This window comes from Saimiri boliviensis, chromosome 4 (assembly GCF_048565385.1).
Source record: "Saimiri boliviensis isolate mSaiBol1 chromosome 4, mSaiBol1.pri, whole genome shotgun sequence".
Taxonomy (NCBI): domain Eukaryota; kingdom Metazoa; phylum Chordata; class Mammalia; order Primates; family Cebidae; genus Saimiri; species Saimiri boliviensis.
This window is the reverse complement of record NC_133452.1, coordinates 85,167,041-85,191,456: the sequence shown is the minus strand read 5'-3', so window position 1 is coordinate 85,191,456 and position 24,416 is coordinate 85,167,041. Positions and strand designations below refer to the sequence as shown.

General features: G+C 36.1%; 1 protein-coding gene across 2 annotated transcripts in view; it reads right to left on the bottom strand.

Annotated features, from left to right (window-relative positions):
- ME1 (malic enzyme 1) overlaps window positions 1-24,416 on the bottom strand; it is a 194,834-nt gene that overhangs the window by 91,680 nt on the left and 78,738 nt on the right. For both annotated transcript variants that reach the window (XM_010333832.3, XM_003922971.4), the window contains 2 exons: window positions 20,563-20,724; window positions 8,847-8,950 (listed from right to left, as the gene is read on the bottom strand). In XM_010333832.3, coding sequence (XP_010332134.2) covers window positions 8,847-8,950; window positions 20,563-20,724 — 266 coding nt within the window. The remainder of the gene's footprint in view (window positions 1-8,846; window positions 8,951-20,562; window positions 20,725-24,416) is intronic.

The following is a 24,416-nucleotide window of genomic DNA, read 5'->3' as shown; positions in this document are numbered from 1 at the left end:
GAAAGACAAGCATGAATTAAATAAGCGAAAGCAGTGTGGCAAGAAGGAGCAGTTTATACAGAGATAGAAATGTGACAGAACAATGACATGTGCAGGTCACTAAAACTATTCATTTATACAATGTTGTAAACGATAGATGGAGGGGTAGAGGATGGCAAGATAGGAACGTGAAGTGCATGGGCCAGATCAGAAAGGGACTGATATGTAGGTGAAAACAGTCAATAACGGGATAAAGGTAAGTGCCTGAATACTTATTAATATGATCCTAAAGACAATCAGAAGTTACTGAGATGGTGCAAAGATATAAAATGGTCAAGTTGGGTTATGGTTATAGAAACTGAGTTATGGTTATAGAAACAGATCAAGGACATAATAGAGTAATTGTCTGGATAGATTTAATAGTGAATCTGCTCTTGAGATAAATGCACAGGACAATAATGGGGTCATAGAAGAGACTCAAAAACAATAAATTATTTCTATATCTGCTTTAGGATATAATCATACGATACTGATACAGAGGTTTCAAAAAAAGAGAGAGTTGAGAACTGGTCTAGTTAATTGGCATAAATGGCTTATATAAGCCCACATCTTATTTTTATTCTTTGAAAGTTAATTCGATAGTTGCTTGCATGAATGTACCATTTTTTTATTGTGAAAATAATTTTTATTACAAACTTCCTTTGAAGCTAGCTATACAATTAATGTCGCATAGGGAGTAGACTGCAAGGCAAAGAAAAACTTTGTGAAATTTTTTTCTCTTGAATTATTTACTTTGCCAATTGTCTCATGAGCTCCTTATGAAATAAACTTTGGGTATCAAGGGAAAACTATAAGTTTACTGAAGTTTATTAAAGTTGTTTTGTTATGTAAAACAAAATAAATTACAATGTTGAATGAAAAGTTTATTCCTCTGGGTCAAATATATTGTGATGATCAATTTCAACTGACTCAATTATCACAACCCTGGCCAAATCACTGTATTTTATGATACAACCAGTCCCGAATGTTGAAACAAAATATGATTTATTTTTAGCACTTTCATAGAATTTTAAAGGTGGAACATTTTAGAGACATTTAAGTCTAATTCATCATCGTACTTAAAACTGTAAATCTTTATATCTTTAAGCACATCTGTCCATGTTCTTAGAGTGACAGAGAGGTCACAAATCATATTAACAACAGAAACAATCAGGAATAACATCCTCTGAGTAATTTTTATGTGCAAGTAATTTTATATACATCATTTTTGGACAATTCCAACTATTAAATGCTCCATTTAATATTAAGCCAGATTTCCCAGACTACACCTTTTAACTAAATTATTGGCCCTAGTTATCCTTCCTAAAAAATAAAAATTATAGTTACTATTTATAGCACTTGATAAAAGTAATTTGTTTTTTATGTTTTCTCTCAATCATTATAAAATAGTCTGAAGGTACTACTGAAGGTACTATTTTCCCCCAATTTACAGGCAAGAAAACTAAGCCTTAAGGAAGGCAAGTAATTTTCCCAAGGTTGCAAATGTAGTCGTTGATGAAGGTGAGGATTGACTCCAAAGTGTGGGTTTTACTTATCACATGTACCTGAGATATGGGCTTTGTGAGCTGTCAAAATTAGATTTCTAAACTTCCTGAGCTGAGAGTCAGGCTCCAAACCATGGTAAACTCACTGAATTAAGAAATGTCATTCTATGAGGCCTCTGAAGAAATGGACTGCAAACCTGTCTCAGGTAACACGACTCCAACATGTGCTCAGTAGGATGAGCCTTTCTTTCCATCTAAATTTCTACACATCCCAATCTATCAATATTGGGCAACAAAAATTTAACAGTTGCTTTATTTTGTTTTCTATTCACAAATGTGGCATTTTTACCATGTATATGCAGAATATGATATTATTTTCATGAGGATGTGAAAAAAATGGGTCGCCATCTGTGGATACCACAAAGAAAAACAGTCAAGAATTGATCACTACGACATGGTTAAATCAAAAACATGGCACATTGTTAATTCTGGCTTGCTTCATCGTTAGTGAAATAAAAATAACAGTATAACAGTCAATTCATGGAAAATTGAGTTAGCCAGAATGTGACCATCTTTGTAACAGGAATGATTATTTTGTTCTTACATCTTGATTACGGCAAATTTTACACAAATTTTGTTGTAGCTTTAAATAATGAGACTTTGAAATATGTTGGCCCAAACAATATTTACTATCAACTTGCATTAAATGTGGTTAGATTACGCTATGTAGCAAGCTAACTAGAACTAACCTCTAACTCCTTAAGGGTTAATCTGTTCCTGGGACCTGAGACAATCAGGTATTCATCACTTACCATCTGCTTATGGCTCTCCTTTCCACATAAAAATGATGCTAGTAATTCAATAAAAATAAGACAGGTTTAAATGAAATAAGATTTTAGTAATGGTGAAAGATTTCAGCAAAACCACTCAGATTCTCTTGTGTGGCTTCCCTTGGAGTAGCTCAATTTAGTTCAACAAATATTTATTGTTTATCTAGTCTGTGCCATGCATTGATATAGGAAAGAACTTGTTCATAAAATGAACAAAGTAGACCCTGCCCTTGAGAGCATACATTCTAGTGGAAGAGATACACAATAAGCATAAACATAATAAAGGAATAAAGGTAATAAGTGATATTTAAAAAAAGAAAAAGTCGAGCAAAACAAGGGTGATCAGGAGAGCCAGGGTGGAGAGAAGATCGTACAGGTTTCAGTATTATATGGGGTAGTCAGTGTAAACCTCAGAAGAAGGTTAAGATTGAGCTAATATATGAAAAAGATTAAGTTGTTAACCAAGCACCTTTCTGGGAGAAGAAATTTTAAACAGAGGGAAAAGCAAGTGCAAATATTCTAAGTTAGAAACAGGCCTTGAGAGTTCAATGACAGCACAGGCAGTGTGGAAAGCGTGGGGGCAGGAGAGTGAGTGCATCATGGAAGTCAGGAAGGGGGCTACGCTGGGTCTTGAGGGCTATTATAAGAACTTTGGCTTCAAATAACTGAAATGTACTGACTGTCAATACTAATGTTAGGTTCAGATATGATACTGGTTGCAAATTAAAGTTTCAATTTCCTAGAGAACAAAAAAGTCCCCTTAATTGGACCTTACCCTCAAACCAATTTTTTAACTTTGCCTCTTTAATTATTCTTTTCCTTTCAGCATCTTTAATCTCTAGTAATGAATATATATGTACTTCATTTTAATATTGTTATATTTCCCCAAACCAATCACATGGTTGGTCTTTAAAAAGAAAAAGTAAACTGCTTTCATATGTTCATACCTGCTTTACCTCTGTCTATAAATACATGTAAATTAAGGATGGCAAGAATAAAATATAAACAAAAGACCTTATTTTAACCTACAAGATATTGCTATTGAAAATGCTTTTTGTTTGGTTTTTAGGTTAATCTATGAGTATAACTGAGCAAGTCACAGAGTCATCTTCTTCTTTCTTTCTTTCTTTTCTTTTTCTTTCTTTTTTTTTTTTTTTTAGTCTTTTTTTATGTTACCAATGAGCAGATATATCTGTCAGAGTTCCTCATGGGATCAGGGAAAACCGACATTGTGCCTGCAGGCAGCTCAACTTCTTCCTCGGCTCATTCCTGCTTCCTTTATTATTTCTTCCACAGAGGTTTATCTCAAGGGCACTTCTTATAAACCTCTTAAACACTAAATTTCATTTCCGAATATGCCTCCCAGGTAACCTAATCTTGGAATGGTCTGAGAAAGCAGGTGATAAGATGAGGCTTGGCGCTGGTCCACTTGCTGCCATGGTGCAATGAGGACCCCTCCACTGGTAGTAGATGGAGCACACGCACAGTCTAAGGTAGCACTCCAACTATTAAAACTCACTAGAGGTGGGTTGAGATGTTGGGAAGGGAACATGCTAGCTAGAGTGCTATTTCAGATGTTTTAGAAATATGGAAGAAATAGTAACTATAAGGACAATGGAAAAAGATCACAAAAAGCTCAGGGCAAGTAATTGCCAACATGAAAGCGAGAAGGCCTACTTTGTAGATACAAAGATATTCTCAGCTTCTATAGCTCCTGGGTAGAGAAAGCTTATGTTCAGAAACAGGGCTTAATCATCAGAATATTCAAGCTCCCAAACTCAAGGAAAGCAGAGCTGCTAAGTCAGAATCCTAGTTGGAAAAGAATGGGAATCTGCCACATGGAATGGGATGTCTGGTTTGATGTCTTTTGAAATCTTGAATCTCCAGATTCCCCCAGAGCTTTCTAATCTCACAAAAGCGGCCTTCCTCTTCTTCTTCTTCTTTTTTTTTTTTTTATACCTCCTCCAGGAAGCCTTCCCACAAAAGCGGCCTTCCTATTCTTTACTGGGATGATAAGGATAGAGATTTCACCCCTATAAGATAACATGTGCCCCCTAACTACCATCTACCTCTGCCTCCCCTCCACATCCCTGGGCCAATAACTAAGGTTTTATCACAATATAACCTACCTGAGACATACTGAGTTGATAAAAGAAGAAAGAGACTTTACCTCAAAAGAGCCACAAGACCTAGATAGCTTGTATTAGCCAGGAGAATAGATGTAGAATTAAATTCTGAGGGTGTTTGATTAAAAGGGCTGGAACCTAAGATAAGGGAGAGTTTACTGATTTGCAGACACTCTCCTGAGATGTAGGATTTAACAAGTGGCAAGAATCCTGGAAGATGGTGCAAACTCACAGTTAGGATGGTTCCAGAAACATAAATGAATTAATGGCTGATAATAACATGACTGAAATGCCAGGAATCCTGTTGCAGATGGCAGAAAAGGGGATTGCAAGGCTCAGGGAACTGGGCATTCTGGTATGTGGATAGTATATAAAGTCAGAAAAGTAATCAGATGAATATATTCCACATGAAGGCCCAGAACCATAAGAAACATCATTTCCCCAAATCATAAGAAATATTCCAACGAGAAGACATCAACATTACTAAAAATTTCAGTGGTGGCTCTCCTCTGAAAGTCAGGAGTGACAGAAGAAAAGGATAACATATAACTAGACTGACTAATAGCAGTGAGGATAATAGGACCAGGTGAGAATGCTTACCCATCATAAGCGAGGTGGATACAATTATCATAAGAGTGGCAAAGTATGGTGTGTGTGAGGCTAACCCACAAAATTCTGTTGTGATAATTAATGGAATGTTGCATCCCTAGAGGCAAAACAGAGAGCTAACAAAACTACTACTCAATATTTACCATCAAAAGATGAATGACCATAAAGTTGAGGATAGCTGCTCCAATGAAGTCACAATCTTGCTCAGCTTCCAAACCTACACTAATTTTTAGACCCACAACCCACAAACTGAAGAAGAGGTCTAGTTCCTATAATAAAGAACCCCATGACAAGAATACAGGGTAATAATTTCCCCAGTCTTTATCCACAAGGACTAAAACCCTTTACTCAAGTAACTGTGCAATGGAGAAGGACTATCCAAATGTTTGAGGACTAATGAGCACACAGTTGACACTGATACCTGGAGACCCGAGGCATCAAAACACCATTCCCCTTTCCCTGTTAGAGCAGAGGCGTGCAGGAGCCAGTAATAAATGGAGCCCCAGCCAAGGTCTAGCTCATAATAGGTCCACTGTGACCACGGACCCACCTAGTGGTGATTCCTCAGACCCTAAATGTATAATCAAAAAAGACAGACTTGGTAAGTGCCACAAGACCCATATTAAATCTTCAGCCTGTAAGGGAAGAGCTTTCATTGTGGAGAAGACCAAGAGGAAGAATTTGAAGCTGCTCTACCCAAAACCTGCCAAGATGGTAAATAAAAAAACCAACATATCATTGAAGGAGAAAGAGTGGGAGGTTGATGCACAGAAATAAGTGTCCATGTAAGTATCTGAACAGCAAGCAGGGGTGGTCCCAACTAAGTTATCCATGGCTATTGGTGGGTCCATGTTGCAGTACAACTTCAGTACTAACCCCTCTCTTCCAAAGAAGTTTATCCCAAGGGTACTCCTTTTTTTTGTTTGTTTGTGGAAGAGTCTTGCTCTGTTGCCCAGGCTGGAGTGCAGTAGTGTGATCTTGGCTCACTGCAAACTTAATCTCCCAGATTAGGTAATTCTCATGTCTCAGCCTCCCAAGTAGCTTGGATTACAGGCATGTGCCACCACGCCTGGATAATTTTTTTGTAGTTTTTACTAGAGAGAGGGTTTCGCCATGTTGGCCAGGCTAGTCTCCAACTCCTGGCTTCATGTGATCCACTTGCCCTAGCCTCCTGAAGTGAAGGTGTAAGCCACTGTGCCTGGCCCAAGGGTACTTCTTAATAAACTCTATCTCAGAGTCTGATGTCTAGGTAACCTGTAACAATAATTTCTCACTTTGAATTTAAGTTATGTTTCCTTTTAAAATAATCTTGAGTTTATCTCCAGGACTACTTCTTAATTTAGGTTTCACACCTAGATACTTTTCCGGAAACAATGTTATGACAGGAGCTATTTTTTTAGTCTTTGGCATTTTTCTCTGGAAGTACAACCCCTGATTTATAGTTGCTCTCTACATTTAAAATTATTGTTTGACACTTGCCAATCCCCATTTCTTTATAAAAAACTTAGATAACCCCTGAATTTCACATTAAAAATAACCAGTTTTTCTGATTCTGTATTAACACGAAGTATTCAAAATTCTCTCATATCTCATTTTTTCCCAAAAGCTTTTCATTGGTTCCCAATAATAAAAATTTCTTCTCCCTTTACTTCATCAGTACTTAAGTGCACCTAACTTGTTAACAGTGTCTCTGTTTGTTAAAGTTGCTTTATTTAGACAGATTTTCTTCCAGATTGCATTTCCTTTCCTTTTATATAGCCTTACAGTATTATCTACACGTCTTGATTAATATTCTTACTGAGGAAGTTAGATAATTTCAAAATCTTACATGAGCATTTCACAAGGTAAGGCACTTTATGAAAAACTATCAGAAATTAACTGTATCATGTGATCTCAAATTTAAACTGAAAAGTTTCTCAACTATTTCTATAAATAAGTATAGTTTAATGAAATAGGTCAAATAATTACAATAAACAAATCAAGCATGTAGTTCTAAAATGTAGTCCATACTAATTGGTAAATGTACTCAGCACTAAAACCTTGAGTAATGAGAGGTACAATACATTCTAAATGTTGTGTAAACTGATGAAAGCACTTTCTGCTGTTGGATACAACTTCTTAAAAATAAACATTATAATAAAAAGAAACCGGAAGTGCATCTCTAGTTACAGTTAATTCTAGTGATGACTTTATTTCTAAGAAAAACCAAGGCAACATATGTGTTTTTAAATAGTATGTGGTTTTTGTGGCTATACAGTAACCAAGGGATGACTGTCAGTGTGACAAAATTCTCTCAGAATATATTACTAAATTATGGTGGGAGTCTCTTTTTTGAAAAAAAAAAAAAAAAAGAAAAAATTTACAATAGCATCTGGCCCACAATCAAATGCTAACTGGAAAAGATGAAAATACAGGCTGAGCATCCCTAATCCAAAAATCCAAAATCCAAAAATGCTCCAACATCTGAAACTTTTTGAGCATTGATATGATGCCACATACCCTGAACACATTATTTTTTTCATTGCATTCATGGTATATCATGTTTTTTACTGTTAAGGATTTATGTGTGATAAGTATTAAAAAAAAAAGTTTGCTTATTGGTAGCATGTAAAATTCAGAGTCAGGGATAATGGTGATGCCAAACAACCAAAGACTGTCCACATGTGTAGCTGAGAGAGTGACATCTTTGCCTCTGATGGTTCGATGTACACAAGCTTTGTTTTACACATAAAATTATTTAAACTTTTGCATGAAATTACCCTCAGGCAGCCAGATGTGGTGGATCACGCCTGTAATCCCAGCACTTTGGGAGGCTGAGACAGGTGGATCACGAGGTCAGGAGTTCGAGACCAACCTGACCAATATGGTGAAACCTTGTCTCTACTAAAAATACAAAAATTAGCCGGGGGTGGTGGCATGCACCTGTAATCCCAGCTACTCAGGAGGTTGAGGCAGGAGAATTGCTTGAACCCAGGAGGTGGAGGTTGCAGTTAGCAGAGCTTGCGCCACTGCACTCCAGCCTGGGTGACAGAGCGAGACTCCATCTAACAATAAAAATAAAAAATTACCTTCAGGCTATGTGTATATAGTTTATATGAAAAATAAATTTCATGTATAGATACGGTTACCATCCCATTATATATGTGAAAAACAAAATCTGCATAAATACTTATGGTCTCAGGTGTTTTGGATAAGAGACACTCAGCATATATACTACCGCATTTTAATCAAATACTATAGATTTAATCAGAGATGCATGGATCCTGATGGAATGCCCTGTTCTTGCTCCATCTGGAACCCTGTGGACTGCACGAACTCATGCTCAATCCCTACTTCTTCCTTTGCTTTTCCTTTGTGGATGGTAGTTGACCATAAAAGAGTCAAAGATGACCAAAGATCAATTTTATCATCAACCAGAAAGTACAGATTGTCAATAAACATAAAAAGGTTCGCCACATAATTTAGTCACTGGTCACTGCCTCCTTTACCATAGCCACACATTTCAGCAGCCACAGGTTCTAAAGATTATTGTTAAAAAAAAAAAAAGCATATTCAAGGACAGCAACAGAGATAATCTTTTCCGGCTAGACACATGATATTATTATCTGTCCATTAATAATTATGAGGAAATAGGATATACACTTTTTTCATTCAAATTACTTCTAATTATTAAACCATGTTGCATAAATCTTGGATTTTTTACATAGTCTGTTATGTTATTGTTATTGACTAAAATATGATAAAATAAAGATACATACTTGGAAGAAACTGCCTCCATGAATTCATCCAAAAAATCATCATATTCAGAACCTCTTACTCTTCTCTGCCGTAGTCCAATGTAGAGTGGATCTTTAAGTAACTCCTATTAAAAAAAGTTACCATAAAAATAGAAATAACTATAGGCAAGTAATATTTTGAGCCTCAGTTTTTTTCATCTGTATAAAAGGGATTAAAAATAGAAATAAAATCTGACTATACTGATTCAGAATTAACCTACAGTTGTTACTTAATGTTACATAGACTATATTTATAGTATTTATCCACCAAATAAGAAAAATAATTCCTAAATGTTAAAAACATTCTGAATTATTCTGAGGAAAAGAAAAAAATTAAAGTATCTCATTTGTGTTTATTTGCAAAGTACAATTCAGATTTTACAAAGGTTATCACACAGAGAAATAATACTCAGTTTTAAAATATTAGCTTAAAGAATGGAAAGACTGCAATTCCTTTTTCTGAGACAGAGCCTTGCACTGTCCCCCAGGTTGTAATGCAGTGACACCATTTCAGCTCACTGCAATCTCTGTCTCCTGGATTCAAGCAATTCCACCTCAGCCTCCTGAGCAGCTGGGACTACAGGTGTGAACCACCACACCCAGCTAATTTTTTTTTTTTTTAATTTCTTAGTAGAGACAGGGTTTCACCATATTGGCCAGGATGGTCTCAATCTCCTGACTTTGTGATCTGCCCACCTGGGCCTCCCAAAGTGGTGCTGGGATTACAGGTGTGAGCCAGTGCGCCTGGCTTAGCAACTGCTCTCTTAATTTTCCACTTCCAAAAACAAAATTTTCAAACAACAGTTTTATTTTACGTTTACTATGATTGTTAACAGACTTTAAAATAAACTTTTTAGCCTTTACTAGTATTTTCTTAAACTTTTTAACTTTACACAGTTTAAGTTGTCTCTTAAACTGATACATCTGAGAACATTGCTCTGTATAAGTTTTGATATAGTATGTAATATAAATTTTACTAAATCAGTTTTTAAATTGAGATACAATTTAAATATAGTATAGTGTACCCATTCATAACAACAGCTCTCAGTAAACTAGAAGCAGAATGAAACTTCCTCAATGCAATAAAGGACATCTATGAAAAACACAAAGCTAATAGCATATTTATAGCGTTTATAAAGACAAGAAAATTTACTCTCATCACTTTACTCAACATTATACTGGAGACCCTATCTATTAGAATAAGGAAAGAAAAATAAAGAAATACAGATTGGAAAAAAAAAGCAAAACTTTTTTTATTTGTACACACGATTGTGTACATGGAAAATATTAAGAAATCTACAACAACAACAACAAAACCCAGTAGAAAAAAATACATGAATTTAACATAATCACAGGTTATAAAGTAAATATACAAAAATCAATTGTACCTCGACATACTTGCAATGGGCAGTTAAAAATAAAATGAAATATACAACTCCATTTATAATACCATCCCAAAATGCAAAATTCACAAGGACATATTTGACGAAATATGTGTAATACCTGCACACTGTAAACTACAAAATATTGCTGAAAAAAAAAACTCAAAAAGACTTAAACTGGGAATAGCGCCTCCCCCCCCAAAAAAAAGACCAAAGTGACACCTTCAGTAATGCAGAATAGAGAAAATCAAAATAATGAACTTGTGAAACTGGCTAATGAGATTTCCAAGCAGAATGCTGAATTGGCTTCTTGTGTCTGTATAATAAGGTATAAAACAGAGAAGAGCTAGAGAAGAAAATGTTCAGTATGTGATCAAAATTGAAGGAATATATATGACACAGGACTTGCTGGTAAAAAAAATTGCAGAGTAAAATAATCTCTTCAAAGATCAAATTAAGTGTGTGGTTATAATAACTTTTTTGGAAACCTCTGAACGATTTAAAATGAAGCCAAATAGACCACCTTGACTAGACAAAAGGAACTGGCCCTGTAGCACTCTGACATACAAGATAACAAAGGAAGGAGGCCTACTTTAAAAAGAATTGTGAATGGAGCCTCTGTCAAATTGAGCAGACTATAACCTGATACAGGAAAAAAGCCTAAAGAGTTTTTAAGGGTATGATACTATCTTGCATTATTAAGACAAACACACTTCAAAATTAAAATAATTATCTGGGGGTCCCCAATTTTCTATAGTCAGGAAACAGACTGAAAAGTTATTCAGCTGCTAATACAGATCATTTCTTATGAAAAAAGAAGAATATCTCGGAGGACAGAACCAAGAACCAAGAGGGTAAAACCAAAAGCCTAAAAAAAAAAAAAAATGAATTACAGAACTACCCTGAGGAAACAGAATGGGCCCTATTTGGTGACCTGGCAACCTGTGTACTGTGAGATTTCAGAATTGCTGTGGCCCATTTAGAGCCATATGATTCCTACTCCTCCAGCTTTGAATGAGAATATTCATGGTGGTTATTCTGTCCTTGCCTTGCCATTGTATGTTTGATATGTAGGAATACAGAAAGGAGCCCCATTAAGGAGCAAAACCCAGGAAACCTCATTTGCATCTAAACCTGATTTAGATGGCAATATCTTGAACTCTGGACTCGCTGCTATCAGTGAGATGAAACTTCTGAAATCCTAGGATGGTGATGAACATATTTTGCATATGGAATGTGAATAATTTCTGAAGAATGAGAACTGATATGGAGAAAGGCCCAGCTGTGGCAGGCATCCTAGCCTTCCTAGCCATCCCAGTACAAACTGCCAACCCACAGAATCATAAACATTAATAAAACAGTAATTGTTTTAAGCCACTGAGTCTGTGGGTGGCTTTGGTAAATGATAAGGATTTTCAGAAATGGTGATGTAAAGAAGGTTAAATCTTCAGATGTTAAGAATAATCTGAAGTGGAGTTTACTTAAAACCAACAGAAATTATAGCCCAGTTTTCACACTTCTTGTCCTGTGTAATTAGTAATGGCACCCTCTGTCATTGTGAAATTGTCTTGGTTTGGCCAATATATCTTACTTATAATATACTGCATAACAAGAGTTAAGGATTTCCAGCCAGCTGAAAGTTAACAAGTTATATCATATAAATGTATTTCAGATGAAATGTGAAATCTGAAACCAAATGCTGCTGTGAAGTGCAGCTGCTCCTTAAGGCATAAAAACTTTAAACAATCTACTGGCAGGCTTCTGAGCAGCTGAGGCTGAAGTGCCAATGCACTACTAATGGCTGCCAGAATTAAAACACTTTCTCCTTGTCTAAAATATATTTAGACTTCTAAAATGTGAATAGAAAAGAACAAAATTGAGAAAAAAAAGTTATGTTTCCCCTTCTCTTTTCTCCCTCCTTTCCCATGTTAATAATTAAAGTATACACCATAAAGAAGTCTGACTACAACATAGTAAAATACAAAGATTTATGAATAAGATAGAGATTTTGAAGTAAATCAGAAAGTTAAAAAATTCTTGATTCCCGGGCAAGATGGCTGATGAACATCTCTAGTCTGCAGCTCCCAGACAGACCAATGCAGAAGGTGGATGATTTCTGCATTTCCAACTGGGCTACCTGGTTCATCTAACTGGTACTGGTTGGACAGTGGGTGCAGCCCACAGAGGGAGAGCAGAAGCAGGAGGGGGCGTCGCCTCACCCAGGAAGTTCAAGGGGTCAGGGAACTCCTTCCCCTAGCCAAAGGAAGCTGTGAGAGACCATGCCATGAGGGACTGTACACTCCAGCCCAGACACTACACTTTTCCCATGGTCTTTGCAGCCCACAGATCAGAAGATTCCCTTGGGTCCCTACACCAAAAGGGTCCTGAGTTTCAAGCATAAAACTGGGGGGACGTTGGGGTAGATCCCAAGCTAGTTGCAGGATTTTTCTTTGTACCCCAGTGGTGCCTGGAACACCACTGAGACAAAACCATTCACTCCCCTGGAAAGGAGGCTGAAGCCAGGGAGCCAAGTGATCTTGCTCAGCAGATTTCACTCCCATGGAGTCCAGCAAGCTAAGATCCACTGGCTTGAAATTCTCACTGGCAGCACAGCAGTCCAAAGACAACCTGGGACACTGGAGCTTGCTGGAGGTGGGGCCTCTGCCATTACTGAGGATTGAGTAGGCTGTTTTCCCCTCATAGTGTAAACAAAGCTGCCTGGAAATTTGAACTGGACAGAGCTCAAGGCAGCTCCACAAAGCCACTGTAGCCAGACTGCCTGTCCAGATTCCTCCTCTCTAGGCAGGGCATCTCTGAAAGAAAGGGAGCAGTCCCAGTCAGGGGCTTATAGATAAAACTCCCATCTCCCTGGGACAGAGCATCTGGGAGAAGGGGCAGCTGTGGGAACAGCTTCAATAGACTTAAATATTCTTGCCTGCTGGCTCTGAAGAAGAGAGCAGCAGATCTCCCCAGCACAATGTTTGAGCTCTGCTAAGGGACACACTGCCTCCTCAAGTGGGTTGTGGACCCCTGTGCCTCTTGACAGAGAGACACTTCCCAGTAGGGGTCAATAGACACCTCACATAGGAGAGCTCCAGCTGGCAATTAGCGGGTGCCCCTCTGGGACAAAGTTCCCAAAGGAAGAAACAGGCAGCAATCTTTGCTGTTCTGCAGCCTCCGCTGGTGATACCAGCCAAACAGGGTCTGGAGTAGACATCTAGCAAAATCCAGTAAATCTGCAGAAGGGGGCCTGACTGTTACAAGGAAAACTAACAAACAGAAAACAATAGCATCAACATCAACAAAAAGGAAATCCACACAAAATCCTCATCAGAAGGTTACCAGCATCAAAGAGCACAGGGAGATGAATCTACAAAGATGAGGAAAAACCAGTGCAAAAAGGCTAAAAATCCCAAAAACCAGAACACTCCTTCTCCTCCAAAGGATCACAACTCCTCACCAGCAAGAGAGCAAAACTGGATGGAGAATGAATTTGACAAATTGGCAGAAGTAGGCTTCAGAAAGTAGGTAATATCAAACTCCTCTGCACTAAAGGAGCATCTTCTAACCCAATGCAAGGAAGCTAAGAACCTTGATAAAAGGTTAGAGGAGCTGCTAACTAAAATGACCAGTTTAGAGAAGAAAATTAACGACCTGATGATGCTGAAAAACACAGGATGAGAACTTCGTGAAGCATATACAAATGTCAATAGCCAAATCGATCAAGCGGAAAAAAGGATATCAGAGATTCAAGATCAAAAAAGGATATCAGAGATTCAAGATCAACTTAATGAAATAAAGTGTGAAGACAAGATTAGAGAAAAAATAATGGAAAGGAACAAACAAAGCCTCCAAGAAATATATGACTCTGTGAGAAGACCAAATCTACATTTGACTGGTATACTTTAAAGTGACAAGGAGAATTAAACCAAGTTGGAAAACATATCTCAGGATATTATCCAGGAGAACCTCCCCAACCTAGCAAGACAGGCCAACATTCAAATTCAGGAAATACAGAGACTACCACAAAGATACTGCCCAAAAGGAGCAACCCCAACACACATAATTGTCAGATTCACCAAAATTGAAATGAAGAAAAAAATGTTAAGGGTAGCCAGACAGAAAGGTCGGGTTACCCACAGAGGGAAGCCTATCAGACTAACAGTGGCTCTCTTTGCAGAAACCTTGTAAGCCAGAGAGAATGAAGGTCAATATACAACATTCTTAAAGAATTTTCAACCCAGAATTTCATATCCAGCCAAACTAAGCTTCATAAGTGAAGTAGAAATAAAATCCTTTACAGACAAGCAAATGCTGAGGGTTTTTGACACCACTAGGCCTGCCTTACAAGAGCTCTTGAAAAAAGCACTGAACATGGAAAGGGAAAACCAGTACCAGCCACTGTGAAAACAAACCAAAATGTAAAGATCATTAACACTATGAAGAAACTGCAACAACTAGTGGGCAAAATAACTAGCTAACATCATAATGACAGGATCAAATTTACACATAACAATATTAACCTTAAATGTAAATGGGCTAAATCCTCCAATTAAATGGGCTGAATGCCCCAATTAAAAGGCACAGACTGGCAAATTGGATAAAAAATCAAGACCCATTGGTGTGCTGTATTCGGGAGACCCATCTCACATGCAAATACACACATAGGCTGAAAATAAAGGGATTAAGGAAGATTTACCAAGCAAATGGAAAGCAAAAAAATGCACTAGTTGCCATCCTACTCTCTGATAAAACAGACCTTAAACCAACAAAGACTAAAAAAGACAAAGAAGGGCATTAAATAATGGTAAAGGGATCAATGCAACAAGAAGAGCTAACTATCCTAAATATATATGCACCCAATACACGAGCACCCAGATTCATAAAGCAAGTTCTTAAAGACCAACAAAGAGACTTAGATTCCTACACAATAATAGTGGGAGACTTTAACATCCCATTGTCAATATTTGACAGATCAATGAGAAAGAAAAGTATCAAGAACATTCAGGACTTGAACTCAGATCTGGAACAAGCTGACCTAACAGACATCTACAGAACTCTTCACCCCAAATCAACAGATACACATTCTTCTCAGCACCACATCACACTTATCCTAAAACTGACCACATAACTGGAAGTAAAACACTCTTCAGCAAATGCAAAAAAATGGAAATCATAACAGCTTCTCAAATCACAGCACAATCAAATTAGAACTCAGGATTAAGAAACTCACTCAAAAATCACACAACTACATGGAAAATGAGCAACTTGCTCCTGAATGACTACTGGATAAATGACAAAATTAAGGCAGAAATAAGTAAGTTCTTTGAAACCAATGAGAAAAAGGACACAATGAGCTAAATCTCTGGGACACAGCTCGAGCAGTGTTTAGAGGGAAATTTATAGCACTAAATGCCCACAGGAGAAAGCAGGAAAGATCTAAAATCAACACCCTAACTTCACAATTAAAAGAACTAGAGAAGCAAGAACAAACAAATTCAAAAGCTAGCAGAAGAGAAGAAATAGCTAAGATTAGAGCAGAGCTGAAGGAAATTAGAGACACAAAAAAACCCTTCAAAAAATCAACAAATCCAGGAGCTGGTTTTTTTTTTTTTTTTTTTTTTTTTTTAAAGGATTAACAAAATAGACAGACCCCTAGCCAGACTAATAAAGAATAAAAAAAAATAAGAATCAAATAGACTCAATAAAAAATGATAAAATGTAAGACCTAAAACCATAAAAACCCTAGAAGACAACCTAGGCAGTACCATTCAGGACACAGGCATGGGCTAAAACTTCATGATTAAAACACTAAAAGCAATGGCAACAAAAGCCAAAATTGACAAATGGGATCTAATGGATCTAATTAAACTAAAGAGCTTCTGCACAGCAAAAGAAACGATCATGAGAGTGAAAAGACAACCTACAGAATGGGAGAACATTTTTGCAATCTGACAAAGGGTTAATATCCAGAATCTATAAGGAACTTAAACAAATTTTCAAGAAAAAAAAAAAAAAAAACCACCAAAAAGTGGGAAAGGATATGAACAGACACTTTCAAAAGAAAACATTTATGCATCCAGCAAACATATGAAAAAAAAGGCAAATCATTACCAGTCATTAGAAAATGCAAATCAAAACCACAATGAGATACCATCTCACACCAGTTAGAATGGCAATCATTAAAAAGTCAGGAAATAACAGATGCTGGAGAGGATGTGGAGAAATAGGAATGATTTTACACTGTTGGTGGGAGTGTGAATTAGTTCAACCATTGTGGAAGACAGTGTGGCAATTCCTCAAGGATCTAGAACTACAAATACCATTTGACCCAGCAAACCCATTACTGGGTATATACCTAAAGGATTATAAATCATTCTACTATAAAGACACATGCACACCTATGTTTACTGCAGCACTATTTACAACAGCAAAGACTTGGAACCAACTCAAATGCCCATCAGTGTTAGAATGGATAACAGAAATGTGGTACATATACAACATGGAATACTATGCAGCTGTAAAAAGAATGAGTTCAAGTCCTTTTAAGGGGCATGGTGGAAGCTGGAAATCATCATTCTCAGCAAACTAACACAGGAACAGAAAACCAATCACAGCATGTTCTCCCTCATAAGTGGGAGTTGAACAATGAGAACACATGAGCACAGGGAAGGGAACATTACACACCAGGGCCTGTCAGGAGTGAGGGACGAGGGAAGAGATAGCATTAGGAGAAATACCTAATGTAGCTTTGTAACTTCACTTTAGCCTCCAATTGGTTGCTTTCCACAACCAATCAGATGTTTGCTAGAAGCGTGACCTTTGTAACTTCACTGATTGCAGGCCACCACCTCATTTACATGGGGTGATCACCAAGTGGCCAATGGGAAACCTCTAGGCAGTATTTGGACCTGAGAAATTCTGTATCCAGGTCCTTAAGCAGCTGCTCAGGTCTGCTCCCGGGCTGTGGGCTCCCACCCACTAACCTGACATACACACACCCTTCCTAGCCTTTGGCAACTACCATTCTACTCTCTACCTCCATGAGAGCAACTTTTTTAGCTTGGTTGTGAGAACTTGGGATATTATGCTTTCATTTTTAATAAATCTCTTTTTTTGTTGGTTCATTCTTTCCTTGCTTTGTGTGATCTGTCCAATTCTTTGTTCACCGGTAACAAGACTATATAATAATTATCAGAGAATTGGTTTGCTAAACGCTTTCAAAAGCCTTTACCAAAGCAACTAACACATGCTGAAACTAGTTACATGTGTATCTCCTCTTCTAGATTCAGAGCATCCTGCCAGCAAAATCCTAAGTTTCTTACTCCAATAACATCTAGGCTTTTCTTAGGCTTTGATGGATAGTAGATATTCAATATTTTTTAAAATTTGATTTATTGATACATAAATATGTACATTTTTATGGGGTACATGTGATATTTTGTTACATGCATGTAATATGTAATGATCAAGTCAGGGTATTTAGGGAGTCCATCACCTTGAGTATCATTTCTACATGGTGGTAGCATTTCAAGTCCTCTCTTCTAGCTATTTTGAAATATACAATGCATTGTTGGTAACTGTAGTCACCCTACTCTGCTATTAATCATTAGAACTTACTCCTTCAATCTACATGTTTGCACCCTTTAACCAACCTCTCTTCATCCTCACACCTGCTACTCTGACATACACACACCCTTCCCAGACTTTGGCAACTACCTCCATGAGATCAACATTTTTTTAGCTCGAGTGTGAAAACACGGGGTATTTGTCTTTCTGTGCCTGGTTTATTTCACTTAACATAATGAGTACTCAATATTAGTCTAATTCAATTAAATCTACCAAATGGAATTTGAGGAGTTTCAGACAGGTCTCTAAGTGACAAAAGTATGCTCCAGTGACCTGTCAAAGAGTTAAAGATCCACCATTCACTTAATTTTCTTCTCTTAATATTCCTGAAAGTCCAGTGGCAATAAGCAAAATCTCTAGAAATAATATACAGCATTTTAACAATAGATTAATTTAGATAATCAGATTATTTTCTAATTTAACAGCTTAAAAATTTTGAAATGTAGTATACACCAGACATATCTTAATAAAACAAGAGCAAAAAAGCTAGTTCTACAGCTGGGTAAAGTAAGAAATTTCATGAAGGGTAAGTGGATGGGTTCTGCAGGCTGAGGAAGTAAGATACTGGATAGAAATGTAATAACATAAAAACACTGAACACCAAAAGAGGAAACAAATGCACACTAAACAGAGATAATGTGGAAAATTCAAGACAACCATCAATTTGGCAATTTTAAGACCTACTTTTTGAAGTCAATTCTTTCATATAATACAATCTCTTTTATGAAATCAATTCTTTCATATAATACAGTCTATCAATGCATGAGTCTTAGTGTTACAGTTTCACTAGTGTACAGCTTTTTTTTAATGTCCACCTTATACAAACAATCTCAATAAATGGCCCAGGTTTAAACTTGAATTCTTGCTGGGCATGGTGGCTTGCACCTGTTATCACAGTGAAGCAGGAAGATTGTTTGAGACCAGGAGTTCAAAACCAGCCTGGGCAACATAGCAAGACCCTGTTCAAAAAAAAAAAAAAAGTTAAAAAAATTAGCTGGGTGTGATGGTGCACACCTGGAATCCCAGCTACTCAAAAGGCTGAGGTAGGAGGATCATTTGGGCTCAGGAGTTTAAGGCTGCAGTGAGCTATGACAGTGCCACTACACTAAAGCCTGGGTGGCAGTGCAAGATCCTATCTCTTACAAAAAAACAAAAAAGCCAAATTCTTACATTTTTGCATGCCTGTTTTGTCATTATATATTCACTTCTTCATAGAATTTTAAGATATATTATATATTTTTATAATTTTTAAAATTTGATTTCAATGTAAACAAAAAATTAGGCAGGCATGGTGGGAAGTGCCTGTGGTCCCAGCTACTTGGGAGGCTGAGGTGGGAGAATCACCTGAGTGTGGGAGACTAAGGCTGCAGTGAGCCATGATCATGACAGTGCACTGTAGCCTGGGCAACGACAGTGAGACCCTGTCTTTAAAAAAAAAAAAAAAAAGGGGGAAAAAAACTCTTTTATTTCAATGTAACTTATCACATACTAATTTTTAGAATATCTTTTAAAATAAAGTAGAAATATATTTATTTAATTTTATTTAAATTTTTTAGAGCAGGGTCTCACTCTGTAGCCCAGGCTGGAGTTCAGTGGCACAATATAGCTCATTGCAGCCTGAATCTCCTGGGTTCAATCCTCCTACCTTCTAGCCTCCTCCTGAGTAGGTAGGACTATAGGTACGCACCACCTCTTCTGGCTTGAGGAAAATTTTAGAATAATTGTTTAAAGAGGCCACCTTCGATCATTTCTAAGCCATTTCTATTGGTATTGAAAAAGAAAATGCCAAATAAGCCATGTATTTTTATCAAAATATATCCTTTGATAAAGGTTAAGCGAGCTTTCATACACAGTTCAAGTTAAATATTATAACTTTGTATGTATAGATTAAAAAACATAACTGGTTAAGTTACTATTATAAATACATTTTTGCTCATTTAAAAAATACATTTCACATTACTGACAGATCAAAAGTTATATTTTCAATTGTTTTAGAAGGAGACAAAGAAAATAAACATAATGCATGTACATATTTATATCAAGGTCTTATTTGGTGATCTATCTGTTTGGGACCTAAGTTTGAAATTTGTAAATAACTTTTTAAAAGTTCATCCATAACTATTATCTTTCATTTCTGTTTCAGAAAATTCTACCTTTAGCTTCTAGTATCCATCTAACTAATCCTAAATATTAGCAGTAAAGGATGAGCAAAAGTAAGTAGTACTTAACATCTAACTTTAAGATTCTAAATATTGAGTCAGGAATAAGAAAAGTTAAACTCCAAATGATCTACCTCAGGTTCAATACAGTTTTAAAACAAGAATATTTCAGACTGATTAAACTTAATAAATCCCATAGGATTAATTCCTATATAATACAAAAATAAGAATTTAAAAAACTATTAAGTCTTAAAGTAAAACATACACTCTATGGAAAAATGGTGTAAATGCATAACAAAGCATCATAAGGCACTAGGGAAGCAGATAAAAGATTAATCACGTTATAAAGATGGGAAAAGGAGAACAGAAGTAATTCTCTTATAATAGCAAAGGGCAGGTTTGGAGAGAAAGAAAGAGAACCAGACAAAAAAGAATGAATTTTATAAAGTTCCCAGAATAAGTTCAAAATGCAAGAATTGGTACCATTTTTAAAGGTACACAGCTTCCTTGCAGACTTAAATTATTTACCTCATTTTCAGTTCCCACATCCAAAATGACAGGCAGACATTCTTGAGGATTCATCCCTCCACAAGCTGTATATAGAGCCAATTTACCCACAGGGATGCCCATTCCATTACAGCCAAGATCTCCCAAGCCAAGAATACGCTCTCCATCGGTCACCACAATGGCCTAGAAGAAAAATTACCTATTAACGAGTTTTTGCAAATCGTGAGACACAATTTCTGACAAATTCCTGAAGTTAATACTAGTGAAATATTAAGCTGTAAAAAAACATAAATTGAATATATATGGAAAAGATTTCATAATTGTAATTGTGGAAGAATAGGGTGAAGAAATGAACTTGATTTATAAATATATTTAATTAGGTTATGGAGAAAAGAAGGGCAAGTGTGCACATAAAGATTCAAACAAACCAAATAAGTTTGCAATCAAGAGGAGCAAGTGGGTAAAGTATAGGGAAACAAGAGCTCAGACTGGGAACCAAAAGAAACATAGGGTGGCTTTGAACTTAGTCACGTTCACTTTGAGCACAAGAGTGTCCTTAGTAAAGTAATGCATAATTACTGAAGGAGATTGAGGTTATACCTCTGCCCCAAATGCTCTGATCCTTGGTTTATGCATTCTGGCACCATCCTCTTATTTTTACAACAGTCTGACCCATCTCCTTAACTCCTATAACCACTTGTTGTCCAGTATAGTCTGCTACTTCTCTTACCTGAAAATCTTCCACTAGACTTAATTAATTTCATTTTCATTCTTTTTTATATATATATTTTAAATTTATTATTATTTTTTTCCCAAGACCAAGTCTTGCCCTTTCGCCCAGGCTGGAGTGCTGTGGCATGATCTCAGTTCACTGCAACCTCTGCCTCCCGGGTTCAAGCAGTTCTCCTGCCTCAGCCTCCTGAGTAGCTGGGATTACAGGCACATACCACCATGCCTGGCTAATTTTTGTATTTTTAGTAGAGATGAGGTTTCAGCATGTTGGCCAGGCTGGTCTCTAACTCCTGACCTTGTGATCTGCCTGTCTTGGCCTCCCAAAGTGCTGGGATTACAGGCGTGAGCCACTGTGCCCAGCCTGTTTAGTTTATTTCTAATTACCTTGAATATTTATGAAGCATATACTTCAATCATGTGGAGATTTTAATTCTATGTAATTTGATATTATTGAACATCTTTGTGTTTCACGGCAATTATATGAATTTAAACAAAACCAATCTTATGAAACAATTTGTTAGATACTCTATAAACTGCTACACTCATCATATTCAGAGAAATATGGAAAAATTGTCAGTTATTTGGCCTTGGGTGAATTTAAGTTTCTGTTTCCTATTGGTAAATTGGGAGTAATAAATGCACTTTTCAGAGTAGCTGTATAAAATTGAGAACCAGCTCTTTTTGCTTACCACTGTCCATTAGCACCTAGTACACTATTTGGCAAATAGTAAACAATCAATAAATATTAGTAAACTGAATAAAACTATGATTACATAAAATGAAATCATGATATAAAAAGAACTTACCACAGCACCTGGTACATTACAAAAATTCTTAAAAATTTACAACTATTATTACTATTATTTCCTCAGAACTAATTATAAAGTCATAGTATTTTAGAAGTCAAGAGAAATCTAAAGTACATTCCATCCATTCTTCTTATTTTATAAATTAGGAAACTGAAAAAAATCAGAGAACTGAAGTAAGTTGCCTAAGGTGATTTACTTGGTTAATATCAAAGAAGCAGAAACCCAGGTATGTTAATTCCTAGTACAGTGCTCTTTTCACCATACCACATTGCAGAATATATTTTAAAATATACTTTTAAGATATTTCCTTTAATTTCCTGTTCACCTATATTATGCAGCTCTTGAAAAATAATGTTAACGTTCAATACATTTGAGAGGTAGGTGAAAATCATTTTTGCATATTCTACACATTTGTCTTTGGAAAATGTTCCATGTCAAACAGCAGTGGGTCAGTATGTGATGCCCTTTTGGAGGAAGCAATCTGATACCACTGGCTCAACTTAGCTTTGATTTAAGGTAAAATAAATACTGCAAAGAACTATAACTTTGGTTTTTAAATTAAATTAAGGCCAAATTTTCAAAGTCCTAATACTGCTAATGTGTATTTAACAGTTTTATTTATTGCATTAGCACAAATAGAGATACTTTTACATATTATTGATGTTATATACTTTTATGAACATGTTCTTTGTATAGGTAAAGTCCAATTGGCCTGCCCGTATTTACAAATATTTTTATGATGTATTTTATAAGGAGAGTAATATTGTCATTTAGCTTATTTATGACTTGAACAATAATTTATAAAATGCTGAACCCAGGAGGCAGAGGCTGCAGTGAGCCGAGATTGCACCGCTGCACTCCAGCATGGGCAACAAGAGTGAAACTCCATCTCAAAAAAAAAAGCACATGATTTCTTGTTTCTTCATAATTTTTATTCCCCAAGTTATTCTTTCAGTTATTATTTATATTATTTAGTTATATACATATACATGAACATTTATATATGTAGTAGTTTGAGACATTTTAAAAATGTTTTGAGTAATTTGATATTTATGTTTTATTACAAATGTGTATTTATGCCATTAATTCATAAATACTTCCACATAAAAAATATATTTTAACAGTAAAAGAACTCTCTCAAAGAAAAAAGTTTTGTCATTTACATATTTTATCACAATTAATATTCCCTTGCTTTTTTTTTTAACTTACTTTATCTCCTGCTTCAGAAAAATGAAGCAGTTGGATGTTTTCCACACAATAATCAAGTCACAATAAAAGGATTAATATCAGTAAGACAACTACAATTCTATCAATGATGTCTGTTTTTCAGAAATTAAATCTTCACCCCACTATACAAATTATTATCTAGGCAATACCTGAATAGAAACTTCTGTATAAAATATGCAGATTTCTCCTGAACACATAAAAATACTCTCTAGGTATCCAGTCTTCACCCCTTCTTTTTCCTTCTGAAGGCCCATCCTCTTGTAACCTACCTAAATGTAGAATCTTTGCATCTTTTCCTGCTTTTTTGAAACTATTCTAAAATCTGTTTCCAGTTGAAGCTTCTTGAAATATTACTTACATAAAGTATTGTCAAATATGACATTCTATTTTCTCAAATCTAAATCTCTTCCTGAATTTCAAAACCTTTTATAATAATTTGATAATCACTTAATCAGTGCTAATTCCACTATATTCCAATATTTACACTCAGCTTTATTCAGGCCAGTGAATTTCCTTATTGTCTAAAAACACTCCATTCTCTTACTGAACTTGATACCTACATTCATCTGTTCTCTTCCTAGAATAGTATGTTCTTCCCTTTCTAATTATCTAAGGTTTGATTAAGTTCCAACTTTTCTAGAAAAGTTTTCTTAACTGTTCCAGACTTCTCTAAATAATACTCTCCTCAGAATGAATGAATAAGGCACTTATAATACACAGTTTGATTACATTATGTCTAATAATTGACTTTGTTTCATGTATACTTTCAATTATGTAGTAGAGACCACATATGATATTCTTATTTATTTTCAGTATTCTTTTACAATCAATGGCTGCCATGTATAAGTACCTACTATGTACCAGGCACTATGCTAAGATTTTTAAATAAAAGAGGGCATAGCTAGGGATAAGAACATCAGTAAGGACCCAACATTAAGATTCCAAAGGATAAAAGTAGGCTATGAATACAGTTAAAGATGCAGAGATCAACTAGTTGGAAGAACAAGAAACATAGTGTGATAGCTTACTCCTTAGCTGTTATGATTACAGGGATATTGACTAGAACTTTCTACTGCAGAACTACTTCCTCTACTGACTTGTCAATTC